Source organism: Phocoena sinus, chromosome 12 (genome assembly GCF_008692025.1).
Source record: "Phocoena sinus isolate mPhoSin1 chromosome 12, mPhoSin1.pri, whole genome shotgun sequence".
In the NCBI taxonomy this organism is placed as follows: domain Eukaryota; kingdom Metazoa; phylum Chordata; class Mammalia; order Artiodactyla; family Phocoenidae; genus Phocoena; species Phocoena sinus.
The window spans coordinates 48432614-48449387 of NC_045774.1; the positions used below are offsets into that span (position 1 = coordinate 48432614).

The 16774-nt window shown below is 36.5% G+C and overlaps 1 protein-coding gene across 2 annotated transcripts in view; it reads left to right on the top strand.

The window, feature by feature from the left end:
* REV3L (REV3 like, DNA directed polymerase zeta catalytic subunit) overlaps nucleotides 1-16774 on the top strand; it is a 185883-nt gene that overhangs the window by 154811 nt on the left and 14298 nt on the right. For both annotated transcript variants that reach the window (XM_032650683.1, XM_032650682.1), the window contains 3 exons: nucleotides 1833-2039; nucleotides 9231-9340; nucleotides 15882-15996. In XM_032650683.1, coding sequence (XP_032506574.1) covers nucleotides 1833-2039; nucleotides 9231-9340; nucleotides 15882-15996 — 432 coding nt within the window. The remainder of the gene's footprint in view (nucleotides 1-1832; nucleotides 2040-9230; nucleotides 9341-15881; nucleotides 15997-16774) is intronic.

The window sequence follows — 16774 nt, forward strand, 5'->3', positions numbered from 1 at the left end:
ATAAATGAAAGGTATCAACTGTGGCTTAACCTTTGGAGAGCTGATCGTTTAGATGTTGTTGGCATATAATACCAAAAAAAAAAAAGTTTTCAATATCTTAGAAAGTCAAAGATATAGGGAATCTTCCAAGAAATTTTTTAAATCATTTTAAAAAAATAGTAATCTTGTTTTGCATGAATTTAGGTTTAAAATCTTTTAAGATTTTAGCTTTTAATGAACTATTGCAAGAAATAAATGTGCCTATATACCTTCTGCCCTTTATTAGAATCTGGCAGGCTTAAGTAGCTATTTTATGATCACAACAATGTTAACTTATAAAGATTAAAATTGCCTTAATGTGTATACTTTACTAATTGTTTTATATACTTTAAATTAAATTAAGACTGCCTTAGAAATAATGATATTCTAATGTATTTATTGATTGTATTTTTTAAGAAGATACCCAAACTAATAACAGAGTCCCTTTTTTCTCTCCTTTGTCTCCCCTCAAAAGAAACTAAAAAAGCCTCATAAATGAATAAAGACAAATAGGAAGAGATCTAGGAGAAGATTATATTGCCTCTCATATGCCAACTTCATTCCTTTCTTTTCTATTTCCTTAGCAGTGAGTCTGTACTAGAATCGTGGGATGGTAGGGTGGTTGGTGGTGGTAGCATGGACCCGGCTAGCCCTCAAATTCATTCTGGTGTACTTAGCAAAAGTATCATCGTTCTCTACCAGTAAGAGGATGCTGTGTTTAAAGAGTACTATAAAATTAGCCATTTAGATATGAGGAAAATTTTTACCAAGTGAGTTCATGATATATTACATTTTGGAAAATATTACATTTTAACATAATAACATATATTATGTCTTAATATAAACATTATGGCTGCTTCAGAAGGTACACAGAATGAATTAGAGGTTACAATATGTTTTCATTGTCACATATCTAGCAGCTTATTATTTTATCTCCCTTTAACAGCATTTTAAGAACTTGCATCTACATTTTGACCCAATGTGTAAAGCTTAATGAAAACTAGATTTTTTAATATTCAGGAGTGTGATTATCCTATTCCTGAGGTTTTAATTGTTCAGTCCAACATGCATTACCTTGCACGTGTCTGTGAATCATCTTCAGAGTTAATACTGTTCTGTGGTTTTCATTCCTAGTGGAGTTCTCATAAATTCTCCCTAGTCTTGATTAATACGAATGATTTTTTTTTTTTGGCATCAACAAATTTTATCACCTCACTATTCATCCCCTCTTCCAGATTGCTAATAAATATAGGCCGGAGGGGATGGCTTAGTGGTCTAAGCATCAGATTTGAAATACCTAGAGTCCCTGGAACTGCAGGTTTGAATGTCAGCAGAGTCAACCCAGCTCTTCATTCTTCCAAGGTAGATAAATGGAGTTCCATGCAGATTACTGTGTGGGGTCATTAGGATGAGATCTTTAAAAACTGAGGTTTGTTATGAGTGATACAAATCCCGTGTGTCTTTCTGAAAGAGTGGGGGTTTGGATCAGAGTTTTGACAAAATTTCCCTCTGAACTCATTATATGGTCTCTTATGTACTAGTTGGCATCCTCCTCCCTGGAGGTCTCTGAACTCACATAGTAGTGCTACATTAGATTTATAAACATTACAGGAACGTTTTAGGAGAAAAGTCCTCTTCAAAAGAAAGAAAATGTGATGATTTTATATTGATGGCCACTCGTCCTGTGGCCACGCTATTGTTCGTATGTTTCAATTCATGACAGTTGGCCATTGTTATACTTTGTGCTTCCTTCTTAATTGTCTAAATCTATAATGTTTAAGGGATTTAAACATTCTTGTTTTCCTTTATGATAGCCTTCAGTAAGAAAGGGTGTGCTACCAAGAATGCTCGAAGAGATTCTGAAGACTAGACTGATGGTGAAGCAGTCGATGAAGGCTTACAAGCAAGACAGAGCCCTTTCACGAATGCTCGATGCACGTCAGCTAGGACTTAAGCTGATAGCAAATGTCACATTTGGCTACACAGCTGCTAATTTTTCTGGGAGGATGCCATGCATTGAGGTAAGTGATATAAGTCTATAGTTTTTTTCAAAAGAGACTAAAGCAGCATTAAATGAATGCCTATTCATTAAACCATTTTGTTTTGAAACTTTAGACAAAAGGGTTTCATTTCCATAACATAGGATCAGTTTTTCTCAAACCAGGACTTATATATTGATATATACATATTCTTAGGAATTTGTGTGTTTTCTCTGAGAGCTCTTTGTGTTTTGTTCAATGATAATTTTAGAAATTAGCATACACATATTTCTGCATAATCTGGATGACCCTATTGTAACCAATTACTGACATGAGATTTCAGTGCCGCCTTTACAGCATTGTTTACAGTAACATTGGTACTAAATAATTCCTTTTAATGTATTGATAGAGGTCTGATGATAGTTCAGTTGTCTTCTCCAAATGTCAGAATAAAAGCAATCATTCCATATTTACTAGTGTACCAGTAGATATAAAGCAGAACCTTTCTTTTGCAGTGGTAGTTGCAATTAAAAGACACTTTTCATTAAACAAGACTGATTTCTTGTTATTTACTAAATTAGGGTGTTAATTTGACATGAATACAGTATAGTATGACAGAGTAATATAATAATTTACTAATGGTTGGGAAAGGAACAGAGTAGGCTTGTTTGCTTGATGATCTTTTCATGCCAGATGAAGGGTAGAGCATTGTGGTATACCATATTTGCAGTAGTTCAATAAGGGAAAAGCAGTGGAAGAATCAAGTTCCCACAGAGCTCACAGTAGGCAAAGTAAACTCCAAAAACCTGTGCAAGGGACTTCCGGTTTCATGTCCAACATGTAAGAAACTGAAAGTCTCTACTCTGTCCTCATACCAAGTAAGCTGAACAGACAGAAAAATCAACAACTCTTCTTAGATCTGTCAGAGAGGTGAAGTCACAGGGTAAACTGCTGCCCCCAAAACTGAAGAGACCAACAAGTGTATACAGAGAGTCACAACTTACCAGAGCAGAAATTAAGAGCACAAATCTCTGTGAGAACCAGTGCCATGGTAGGGAAAACCGAACTATAACTGATGAATTGCTGGAGGCTCAGGGTGGACAAATCTGAGTGATAAAAACTCCAAAGGACCCAGTCATCAGGGTCCCCACACTTTTGTGAATTTTACCTCTAGGAGCTCAACCAGGTTCTAACAGTGAATATCAGAAAAAAAATTCCCTTGTGCTTCTGGCACAGAGAGAGGAAAAGAACCATTTTGAAATACACCAGCGCATTCTGTTTTTAACAGAGTCTGCCCTGAGGAGAAACTATTTAACCAGAGCTTAACCTGCTGGAGTTTTATCAGAGCCTAACTGACCTGGAGAAAGGGAAATATCCAGCTCCAACTGCTGTAGCCTTCTACATGGAAAAAAAATACTGCAGCCCACTCTAGTCATCCTGTCCCACCAAAGTGGCGTGAAAAACTGAAAATCACATGTGAAGTCTACAGTCCAGAGGCACAGGTTCACTGAAAGACTGAGGCCTACTCGTAGGACTAAGGAGCCCTTCCCCTCCCCCGACACCTTACCACCACATTACTAAAGGCCTATTTATAGCAGTTCCGTTTACCCAATACATCATGTCTGGCTATCAAAAAAAAATTGCAAGACTTACTAAAAGCCAAAAAACACAGTTTGAAGAGACAGAGAAAGCATCAGAACCAGACTCAGATAAGGCAGGGATGTTGGAATTATCAGACTGCAAATCTAAAACTATGATTAGGATGCTAAGAGCTCCCTCCAATAGCTAAATTAGACAGCATGCAAGAACAGATGGGCAATGTAAGCAGAGAGGTGGAAATTCTAAGAAAGAACCAAAAAGAAGTGCTGGAAATCAAAAATCCTGTAACAGAAATGAAGAATGCCTCTGACTACTATGCTGAACATGGCTAAGGAAAGAATCTCAGAGCTTGAGGAAATCTTAGTAGAAACTGCTAAAACTGAAAAACAAAGAGAAAAAAAGACTGAAAAAAGAGATATCCTAAAACTGTAGGACAACTACAGAAGGTGTAACATACATGTAATAGGAATTCCAGAAGGAGAAGAGAGAAAGGAACAGAAGAAATACTGAAACAATAATGACTGAGAATTTCCCCAAATTAATGTCAGGCACCAAACCACAGATCCAGGAAGTTCAGAGAACACCAAACAGAATAAATGCCCAAAAAACTAAACCTAGGGACATCATTTTCATACTGCAGAAAATCAACACTAAATTAAAAATCCTGAAAGAAGCCAGAGGGAAAAAACACCTTGCTTATAGAGAAGCAAAGGTAAGAATTATATCCAACTTTTCCTTAGAAACCACGCAAGCAAGAAGAAAATGGAGTAAACTATTTAAAGTGTTAAAACTCTTCAACTAGAAATCTGTACCCTACAAAATTATCATTCAAAAGTGAAGGAGAAATTAAGATTTTCCTCAAAAATTGAGGGAATCTGTTGGCAGTAGACCTGCCTTGCAAGAAATGCTAAAAGAAACTCTTCAGTGAGAAGGAAAATGATAATAGGTCAGAAACCTATATCAATACAAAAGAATGGAAGAGCATCAGAGAAGGAATAAATAAAGGTAAACACTTTTATTTTTCTTATTCTTAATTGATCTAACAATTAACAATTTGTTCAAAATAATAATAGCAACAATGTATTTGATTATGTATGTTTATATACATGTATATATAAGTAAAATGAATAACAAATGGTACAAGGAATAGGAGGAAGGGATTAGGATTATTTTATTATAAAGTACCCACACTACCTATGAAGTGGTATAGTGGTTTTGAAAGTGGCATAGTGGTTTTGAAAGTGGTATATTTTAAGTAAATATAAATATTGCAAAATTTGGGGCAACCACTATAAAAAGTTAAAAAAAATACAACTAATGTGTAAGAAGGAGAGAAAACAGAATCATATAAAACAGTCAAAACCACAAAAGGCAGTAAGAGTGGAAAATAAAAATAGGAACAAAAACAAAGGCAACACATAGAAAATAAAATCAGGAAGGACATAGTTGAACAACATAATCAACTGGATATAATGGACATTTATAGACTACTTCATCCAACAACAGCTGAATACATATTCTTCTCAAGCTCACATGGAACATGCACCAAGATAGACCACATTCTGGGCCATAAAGCACTTTAACAACTTTAAAAGAATAAATCATACAATATCTGCTTTCAGATCACAATGGAATTAAACTAGAAATCAGTAACAGAAAGATAGATAGCTGGAAAATCCCCCAAATACTTGAAGATTAAGCAGCATATTTCTAAATAACACATGGGTCAAAGAAAAAAAATCTCAAGAGAAATTTTTAAATATTTTGAACTAAATGAAAATGAAAACACAGCTTATCACAATTTGTGGAAGTCAGCAAAAACAGTACTTAGGAAATTTATAGATTGAATGCATATATTAGTGGGAAAAATACCTAAAAACAATCATCAAGTAAGCTTTTACCTTAGGAAACCAGAAAAAGAACAAATTAAATCCAAAGCAAGCAGAAGAAAAGAAGTAATAAAAATTACAGCAGAAATCAGTGAAATTGATTTTCTCAATTGATTTCATGTTTCAAAGAACCCCAAAGCTGGTCTTTTGAAAAGATCAATAAAATCAATAAATCTCTAGCCAGCCTAACTAGGAAAAGAAAAAAAAAGAAGAGTACACAAATTGCAAATATCAGAAACAAAAGAGGGGATATCACTTCAGTTTCCATGGACATTAAAAGGATAATAAAAGAATATTATGCACACAAATTTGATAACCTAGATGGAGTGAACCAATTACTTGAAAGACATAATCTGCCAAAACTTGTACAAGAAGAAATAGGCAGTCTGAGTAGGCCTATATCAAAGAAATTGAATCATTAATTAATAGCCTTCTAAAACAGAAAGCACCAGACCCAGATGGGTTCACTGCTAAATTCTACCAAACATTTATGGAAGAATTATACCATCTCTCTACAGTCTCTTTCAGAAGATGCAAGCAGAAGGAGTACTTTCTAACTCATTCTAATTATCCTAATACCAAAACCAGACAAAGACATTATAAGAAAACTACGTATCAATGTCTCTCATGAACATAGATGTAAAAATCCTCAATGATAGCCAATCAGATCCAAAAATGTATAAAAACAGTTGTACACTACAACCAAGTGAGATTTATTCCAAGTATGCAAGGTTGGTTCAACATTGAAAAACCAGCTGAGAGCCATCGTATCACATTCAGGTTAAGTAAGAAAAATCACATGATCATGTTAACATACAGAAAAGGCACTTAACAAAACCCAAAACCCATTCATGATACAAACTCACAGGAGACTAGGAATAGAGGAGAACTTTGTCAGTTTGATGGAGTAGAGGAGAACTTTGTCAGTTTGATGGAGAATATCCACCAAAAAACCTACGGCTCATGTTATACTTAACTATGAGAAACTTGAAGCTTTCTCACTAAGGTCAAGAACAAGACAAGGATGTCCCAACTCATCACTGTTTTTCACCATCATACTAGAAGTCCTGGCTAATGCAATAAAACAGGCAAAAGGAAATAAAAGGTATGCAGATTGGGAGACTTCCCTGGCGGTCCAGTGGTTAAGACTCCACAATTCCAATGTAGGGGGTGCAAGTTCGATCCTTGGTTGGGGCACTATGATCCCACGTGCTGTGCCATGTGGCCAATACAATAAATAATAAACCTTTAAAAAAAAAAAAAAGGTATGCAGATTGGAAAGGAAGGTAAAACTGTCTTTGTTTCCAGATGACATAATCCTCTATGTAGAAAATCCCAAAAAAATGATGCACAAAAAAACCCTCCTGGAACTAATAAGCGATCATGTAGCAGAGCTGCAGGATACAAGGTTAATACACAGTGTATACCAGCAATGAACAAGTGGAATTTGAAATTAAAAACACAATACCATTTATATTAGCACCCTCCAAAATGAAATACTTCGGTATAAACCTAACAAAATATGTACCAGATCTATATGAGAAAAATCCCAAAACTCTGATGAAAGAAATCAAAGAACTAAATAAATGGAAAGATATTCCACGTTCATGGTTAAGACGACTCAGTATTGTCAAGATGTTAGTTCATCCCAAATTGACATATAGATTCAATGCAATCACAGTCAAAATCCCAGCAAGTTATTTTGTTGATATTGACAGACTGATTCTAAAGTTTACATGAATGGGAATTCCCTGGTGGCCTAGTGGTTAGGATTTGGGGCTTTCACTGCTGTAGCCTGGGTTCAGTCCCTGGTTGGGGAACTGAGATCCCACAAGCTACTCGGCCAAAAAAAAAAGTTTACATGAAGAGGTAAAAGACTCAAGAATAGCCAACATAGTATTACAGAAGAATAAAGTCAGAGGACTGACTTACTGTAAAGCTACAGTAGTCAAGGCAGTGCAGTATTGGCAAAAGAATAGACAAGCAGATCAGTGGAACAGAATAGAGATTGAAAAATAGACCCACATAAATATAGTCAACTGATCTTTATCAGAGGAGCAAAGGCAATACAGTAGAGCAAAGACAGTGTTTTCAACAAATGGCGCTGGAATAACTGGACATCCACATGCAAAAAAAAATGAATCTAGGGCTTCCCTCGTGGTGCAGTGGTTGGGAGTCCACCTGCCGATGGAATTGTGAAATCAATTAATTTCCTCTTTTTAAATCCAGTTTCTTGGCCCTGTAATGTTTTTCAAATTAGGAACTATGACACAAAGTAGCAGAATCAGTTTTATTGTAATTGCCACTCCTTCTCCACTGGCCCCCCTCCCCGTGCTCCTCCCTCTCGTGCCTCTAAGTCCTTCATTCTGCATGGACTTCAGGGCCAGCTGCAAAATACTTCTGACTCTTCCAGATATAGCTTAAATGGGTCAGACTAGACAGCAGGAGGCAGACATTTAGGACCAGTGTATGTGTGTATTTGTATGTGTATATCTCAAAAGCATATTGGACTCTAACACTCTATGGCTCACCCATTTAGCTATTTGCTGTCACATATTTTTATCTTGTGTGAAAGTGGCAAAAGATGACAGATTGAATATTTTATTCAAACTTGAATTTCAATTAGGTGACCTGATTTTTTTTTAATGTATTAGGCTATAGTTCATATTCTCAAGGTTTTCTAATGCACTAAAGGTCTCAACAGGATTCATGATCTTAATTTAAAACCCAAATTAAGTTTCTGCTATCAGTGTTTTATTTATTCCTTTGTTCATACACTTAATATTTCCTGTGTAAACAACTTTAAACAGCCTTTTAAAATAAGTATTATTCAATCCTGCATTTAGTTCATATAATTCAAACTTTACAGTAAAAGGGGAAAGATCATTATAAATACTGTTTGCGTCTTAACACGAAAGAAAAAGTGCATAATTCTTATTTTAAAACTTTAAAAAGTAATGTTCCATTTATGCTGAATGGCAGTTTCCCCAACCCTTAGCTTTAATGAGTTTGATAAATGAAGCAGCAGTGCTATACTAGTCTCCTTAAGTTCTTTAACTATGAAATATAATTGGCCTGCTTCTCATATTTGTCAAGATCCATCTTCTTGTTTTGTCAACTTATGCCATGATCACTGTTAAAACTCAATCACCAATGAAAGAACTTAGACATATATCTGCCTACTTGATTTAAATTGAACCCTTGTAATATATTTTCTATCATATAATTATGCATTTTTCCTTGTATCAATATTTAGTGTCATCTAAAAAATATGTACAACCCATCACTGAAATATAGGTTCAGCATAAGCTTAACTGATACTGAAAGAAAGATCATAACACTCCAACAGAAAAATTTTGAAAGACACACATGCACATACATAGTGTAATTTCCTGCTTAGTTGGTTATAAAGGCATTTTAGAAAGTCCTTGAATAAATAAGGCTTTTTCTTCTAGGATCAAATGTAGCTATGTATATAGTGCAGTCCATTGTACTCACTGATACACTCACAGGCAAGTCTGTATATTGATTGGTTTCTTTTAAATTATTAATTCATCTCATTTTCTTCTTGAGTACTTGTAGAAAGAATGATGGCACTGGTGATTTTTGTTTTTTTTAATGTTCTTTTCTTCTTGTTTCATTTTTAGAAATATTTAATAATTAAAGTTAAGTATTATATATTAAAGTCTGTTGTCTTATACTAAACTACATTAAGAAATTATTTTCAATGTGTTTGTACCAACAGGTTGGTGATAGTATTGTTCACAAAGCCAGAGAAACCTTGGAACGAGCTATTAAACTGGTGAATGATACCAAGAAATGGGGTGCTAGGGTTGTATATGGTGATACTGACAGGTAATGAACTTTCTGTTTTGTAGTTGTCTTCTTGCATCTCCTCAGATACTCATTTCAGTGTTTGAAATGGCTTAAGGGTAATCCTTCCTAAAAATAGAGTTCTACCTAAGTTCTTTTCAGTCCTTATGATCTTGTGATTGGAGTTAACACAGGTCCTGATTTACCAGATATGATCTTAAGAGACAGAAAATGTATATGACCTGAGCCACAGAGTGCGAAAATTCCCAAGACATCCCTCCAGGTAGCCAAGTAGATAGGGATCTGTAAAAACTGCATACACAGGAGTCTAATCTGTTTAAAGAAACAGCTTTTAATGTGAAGAATCCCTCAGATAGCTGCAGCTCTCTGAATTTAAATATATATCTTAAAATAATCAAACTGTTTTTGAACCACAGTTGCCAAAGATGTGAGTGGTTAACTTTTCACTGGGCCCCAAAATCTTTTGACCTTCTTCTATAAACAGTGCAGATTCCAGATACATTTTCCATTTGATTCCAGAGGCTCACAGACTTCCTGAAGCCCATCATCCTGAAGCCCATTCTATCCAAAGGATAGAATTGCCTTTGAATCCTGAATAACCTCAGCCTGCTTGCTCGCTTTGATATTTTTCAGGGCCCAGTTATTTATGTAACATCTTATTTACACGACTTATTAAAATTTTTCTAGAATATAGGTATTATGCAAATTTCTTAGAGTCTGAAATTTTTTCATATTGAAGGCTTAGAGTCACAGTGCGATCATTCTAAGAGCGCTTGCCTCAGGAGCTCTGATCACTTTACAGTGCAGTGGAGCAAGCAGAGATAATGCTTCTAATCACTAAAAATAGCTTCTAGGTAATCTTTAAACAGCATTTAATCTTCTCCAGTTTTTTAATGCATATACAATCAGCATAATCATATTAATGCTGAATGAGACCTTTCCTCCTATAGCAGCTGTTTCATTATCAGCAGGTGGGGATAGTTTCAAGTTATCCAGGCCCCAGTTATCCATAGTCTCTACTGTTCCCCATCAAAAGCCACTCCTCACTTTGACTTTGGGTATTTCACTGCTCTGTAAAACCACTTCTGCTGAATAGTCTAGCAAAATAAAAATTACTGGAACATAGTTTTTCACCTTGTTAGCAGAGCTCCTCACAAAATATTTAGGGAAGAGGAGAAAGTTAAACTTTAAATTGTTGAGTTTAATTCAGGGTTTAAACACGTCAGTAGTTGACAACACGCACCCAGAAGCAGAAGTTGGCATGATTCTGACTGTAAGATTTTTAGGCATTCAAACAAACCAAAAAACACAGACCTAGAATGTCAGAGCTAGAAGGGGACTTTTTTTTTTTTTTTTTTTTTTTGCGGTATGCGGGCCTCTCACTGTTGTGGCCTCTCCCGTTGCGGAGCACAGGCTCTGGACACGCAGGCTCAGCAGCCATGGCTCACGGGCCCAGCCGCTCTGCAGCATGTGGGATCTTCCCGGACTGGGGCACGAACCTGTGTCCCTTGCATCAGCAGGCGGACTCTCAACCACTGCACCACCAGGGAAGCCCTGGAAGAGGACTTTTAGGTCAGGAGTTTTCATGACCTAAAAGGGTCGGGAGAAAACCCTAGGGGGCACATTCTCAGATGCTACTGAAGAGCAGATTCCCCTGGAATAAGAAATTTGTCTAAGATTGCCCAACTAGTAAGCAGTGGAGCCATAAATTGGTATCTCTCTACGTAAGACATCACAGGTTTTTATTATTCTAATCAAAAGTGTAGGAACTTCCCTGGTAGTCCGGTGGTTAAGACTCTGCACTCCCAATGCAGGGGGCACAGATTCGATCCCTGGTTGGGGAGCTAAGATCCCATGTGCCACACAGCACGGGATAGATGGATAGATAGATAGATAAATAGATAGATAGCACGGGATAGATAGATAGAAAGAAAGGGAGGGAGAGAGAGAGAGAGAGAAAAGAAGAAAAAGAAAGAAATTGTATTTGCAGATTTGCAGTATCTTTTTTTTTGGCTGCACTGCCCGACTTGTAGGATTTTAGTTCCCCGGCCAGGGATCGAACCCAGGCCCTGGGCGGTGAGAGCGCCGAGTCCTAACCACTGGACCGCCAGGGAATTCCCTGCAGTATCATTAGGGCTTTTGACTACCATTCACCATCTGATTCATACTGAAATACACTGTATGAGGGCAGTTCACTCTAGGGCATGCATTCTCAATGGTAATAATACTGCCCAGTAGTGCACAAGTTGGTCCTCGAGGAGCAAAGAAGTACAGTGGGGTTTGGCCCCACAAAGCTCAACCCTACCCAACAACATTTTAATCCTTAGTAATTACTTTCTCTTGTTAAATTTACTTTTAACTTTTTTGGGGGGAGGACAATAATGATAACATACTGAGAAGCACTGCTCTAGGGATAATAAATGTATGCTTGGTGGAGGGAAAGAGTTTTTAACCAAGAGTGAGATCTGGATTCTCTTTCTAGCTGTGCTCCTAGCTGATTGCATGGCCATTAAAAAAGGCGCTTAGGGCTTCCCTGGTGGCGCAGTGGTTGAAAGTCTGCCTGCCGATGCAGGGAACACAGGTTCGTGCCCTGGTCCGGAAGAGTCCCACATGCTGTGGAGCGGCTGGGCCCGTGAGCCATGGCCGCTAAGCCTGCATGTCCGGAGCCTGTGCTCCACAACAGGAGAGGCCGCAACAGTGGGAGGCCCGCGTACTGCAAAAAAAAAAAAAAAAAAGTCACTTAGCCTCCCTGAGGCTATCATCAGAATGAAGGAAATCTGATACATGATGAAGAATGACCATTGCCTCCCTCTAGTTTCAGGACTGCTGACTTTATGAATCTTGGAGTCTAGCTAAGGGAGATTGGTTAACAAAGCATCAAAATTACTCTGTTAGAAGGGTGTTTCTCTCTCTAGAGCAGTTATGCATTATTGTCCATTTAGACGGTATAAATGTAAACACCCTGAATATCTTTATATTGTAGTGGTTCAAACAATTCTATATAATAGTGGTTATCAATAATATTTATCCAAAAAATAATAATACTTATCCCACCCTAGTGGGATAGACCTACTCCCATCAGTTATTGAAGCTCTCTGTAGTAGTGATTCTTAGGCAGGGTAGGGAAGGACGTTTGACAACACACATACTGCCGGGGCAGCAGAAGGGCGGTGGGGAACTAGAACAAAAATCTCTTGGGAAATTCATCTGAGTATAATTGAGAAAAGCCTCCTAGGTGATTCTAATATCCTCACTTAACTCCCCGCCCATGTGAAATGAAAATCACTGCTTTAAATGTGATCTATCAACCAAAGATAAACATTATTTAACTACATTAAATGCACCAGTAACAGACAAATAGAAACTTTTTTTTTTTTTTGGCTGTGCCACACAGCTTACAGGATCTTAATTCCCGGACCAGGGACTGAACCCACTCCCTTGGCAGTGAAAGCATGGAGTCCTAACCAACTGGACCACGAGGGAGTTCCCTAGAAACTTATAAAACAGTCTTTCTCTTTGTAGGCTGGTCACCTACATTCTGTTAAGTGACCCAAAATTTCCATTAATCCTGGTCAGCTCTCTCGAAGCTTAGCTCCAACTAAAACTAGCCAAAACAGCACAGATGAACTCAAGTAAAACCCCTAACACTACTAGGTAAAATCTCAAATATATACCCTATAATAACTTTTAAGATGTAAAGTATGTGTTCCTTTAATTTTTTTATCAACTTTATCAAGGTATAATTTTTAACAAAAAAGTACATAGTACAAAATGTATAGACCCATGTAATCAGCTGCCACCCCAGTCAAGATATAGAATATTTCTATCACCGTAGAAAGTTCTGCCGTGCTCCTTTGCAGTCAGTCCCTCACTTTCATCCCCTACCCCCAGGCAACCACTTACCTGATTTCTATTACCATAGCTTAGTTTCTCTGTTCTAGAGCTTTATAGAAATGTGTGTAGAAACACTTCAATTCATTATTGCATCTGAACATTTTAAGCATAATAATCTTTGTCTTTTAAGTTTGGCATTTACATCTAAAGTTAAACATACCCCCTTAGCATGACTCAACAATCCTACTCCTCGGTATTTACCTAAGAGAAATGAGAACTTAGGTCCACACAAAGACTTGATGCACCTCTTCATTGCAGTTTTATTCTTGATAGTCCAAAACTACAAACAGTCCAAATGTTCATCAGCAGATGAACAAATGTAGTATATCCATACAAAGGAGTACTATTCAGCAATAAAAAGGAACCAGTTACTGCTACTTTAGCAACATGGGTGTATCTCAAAAATATGCTGAGTGAAAGAAGCCAGACATAAGTATGTACTGTATATTATATAAAATTCTTGAAAGACAAAACTAATCTATAGTAATTGAAAGCTGGTCATGTGTTGCTGGGAGTGGAGTGGAGAATTATTGCAAGGGAGTACAAGGGAACTTTATGGGGTCATGAAAATGTCCCTATATCTTGATTCCGGTGGTAGTTACACAAATATATTAATTTTCTAGGGCTGTCACAGATTTGGTGGCTTAAGCACAGAAATTTATTTTCTCACAGTTCTGGAGGTTTGAAGTCCAAGATCAAGGCATTAGCCAGTAGCTGTGGTTTCTCCTGAAGCCTCTCTCCTTGGCTTGCAGGTAGCCACCTCCTCACTTTGTCCTCACATTATCTTTCTTCTGTTTATGTACATTCTTGGTGTTTCGTTGTGTAATTTCCTCTTATAAAGACACCAGATTGGGCTCACCCTAACCACCTAAATTAGAGCGTCATTTTAACTCAATCATTTCTTTAAAGGCCCTATCTCCAAATACAGTCACATTCACAATGGGGGGTTAAGGTTTTCAGCGTATGAATTTAAGGGGCACAGTTCAGCCCATCGCAAGCCTATACGTTTGTCAACATTCATGGAACTGTACACTTAGAATGTATTCATTTTATTATATGCAAATTATATCTCAATGAAGTTGATTCTTTAAAAAAGGAAATTTTGTAATAATCTATTTTTTTAAAAGGCTATACTGGTATAATGAGCATCAGATGGGCCTAGAAAGAAAATATTATAAAAAGCTTTAGGTGGTTCAGAATATAGCCTAGCTTAAAAGTATAATTAGCTATCTAAGGCCTATTTGTTGTGCGTTATGTTAAAATTAATTCAGATTGATAAATTTTTATTTTCAAGGCCTTAAGTAATATTAAATAAATACTCCTTAAGCTTTTCAGATCAAACTCTAACACAAGTACTATCTGCAATATTGGCAGAGAAAGAGCTTTTCAAAAAAAAAACCATCCAAATGAGACTGAAAGTCCAATATAAAAGCATTTAAGAAATAATAAGATTGGTTTTTGTGGCTCCAAGAATCTTAAAGTCCATGTTTCAAGATAGTATTCATTTCTACTATTTAATGTCTTTCCACTAAAGTTATAAACGAAGATCAGCTTTATAATCTCTATTCCTTAAGTATATTTATTCGCCATTACTTCTTTTGGTCTCAGATTGTGGTATATACTGAAATGTAAAGTGCTATTACAGTTAGCTGGATTATATTAGGAAAAAATGCCCAGTACTTTTATCAGTTATTTTTTAGTATTTTTCATATTAGATTTTTTTTATCCGTATTAGAAATCCTTCCCTCTTGACCTGCATATACTGATGGTGGGATTGTATGTCAGAAATATCTTTCTGGACTTCAGTTTCACATTATCTTTCAAAAAATATTTTTAGTATATACCACTTATCTAGAAATTCCTCTTCTAGGAATTTATTCTAAGGACATAGCTTGCCAAGTTATTATTATATATTAAATATTAGAAAAAAAATTTAATGACTTAGATTTCCAGTGGTAGGAGTTTGGTTAAATTATACTATATCCATACATTGAAATACAGTACAACTGTTAAAATAATGTAGAAGTAGTGACATGGGAAAATGTTCACAATATACTATTAAATGAAAGGAGAAAGTTATCAAACTGTATGATCTGTGATCCCAGATGAGAAAAGATTTACAGATGTACACAAAAGCCTTCTAGTGTCTTTTTTCTGAATGGTGAGATTATAAATGGCTGTTTTCTTTGTGCCTTTTTGTGTTTTCTACCTGTTCTTCAATGAACATATTTTACAAAATATACATGTGTTCGTTTCTAAGTTGGGTGGTTCTGGAAGGAAATTCCCTCCCATATCACAAGTAAATTTTCCATTTCTTTATAGTCATCATCTTTTATTTTGTGACTGACATAATTGTGTGTCATGGAAAGCTGTAAATGTATAGTAATGACCCAAGACCTTCTTGCCAGCTGTGACAGCTGTTCTGTGTGTAGCTAAACTAGAAACATTAGATGTCTTAAAGATCTGTAACAAGATACACCGTGAGCACACAGGAAAGTGTGACAAAACAAGAAAACTCAGGTAGGGAGCAACTTAATAAGGAAGAGTAAGGGGGAAAAAAAGGTTTTCCTTGGTTTTAGAGTATTATCCAGGAAAGTTACTATTGATGAGATTTTTTTTTTGTTACAATGCCTTCCTCATTACCCTACTTTATTTTTAATCCTCTTAGTATGTTTGTGCTACTGAAAGGAGCCACTAAGGAGCAGTCTTTTAAGATTGGTCAGGAAATTGCTGAAGCTGTAACTGCTACCAATCCTAAACCAGTGAAATTGAAGTTTGAAAAGGTAAGAGAAATGTAATACTACTAACCACATATAAAATTCACATACCTTCTGTAGATTTCTGACTTTTTCAATACATTTTCAGATTTTGTAATGGTATATGGGTCTGTGAAAGTGTTATTTTCCCCTTATTTTTGTATAATTTTCTCAATTTTTTTGTAATGTCTTATATAAAGAAATGAAAAGACTATTCCAGTTAACTATCGCTGTGTAACCCCAAACTTAATGGTGTAAAACAAGCACCATTTTATTGAGCTTACAGATTTTTATGGGTCAGGAATTCAGGAAGGGTGCAGCTAGGATGGCATGTCTCTGCTCCACAACGTTTAGGTCCTTAGCTGACAGCTAAGGACTGAAATCACCTGAAGCTCGCTCACTCTCATGTCTGGGGGTTGATGCTGGCTGCCATTTGGGACACCAGGTGGGGCTGTGAGCTGGAACACCTACACTTGGCCTTTCCCTGGGGCTACTTGTTCTTCCTCACAGCATGATAGCTGAGTTCTAGGAATAAACATCCCAAAGAGAACCAGATGAAAGCCATTTTGCTTTTTATGACCTAGTCTTAAAATCTTATAGCATCATAGCCTGTCTAGATTTGAGAGGGAACATAGGTCCCCATCTCTTAATGGGAAAAATGTCAGAGTCACATTGTGAGAAGGCTATGTGGGATAGAAGATATTATTTCTTTGGAGAATGCAGTCCGCCACAGGACCTTCGACTATTTTCACTTTACTTTGGATATGAAATATGCATTTAGTTCTTTCTGTATAAAACGTACTGA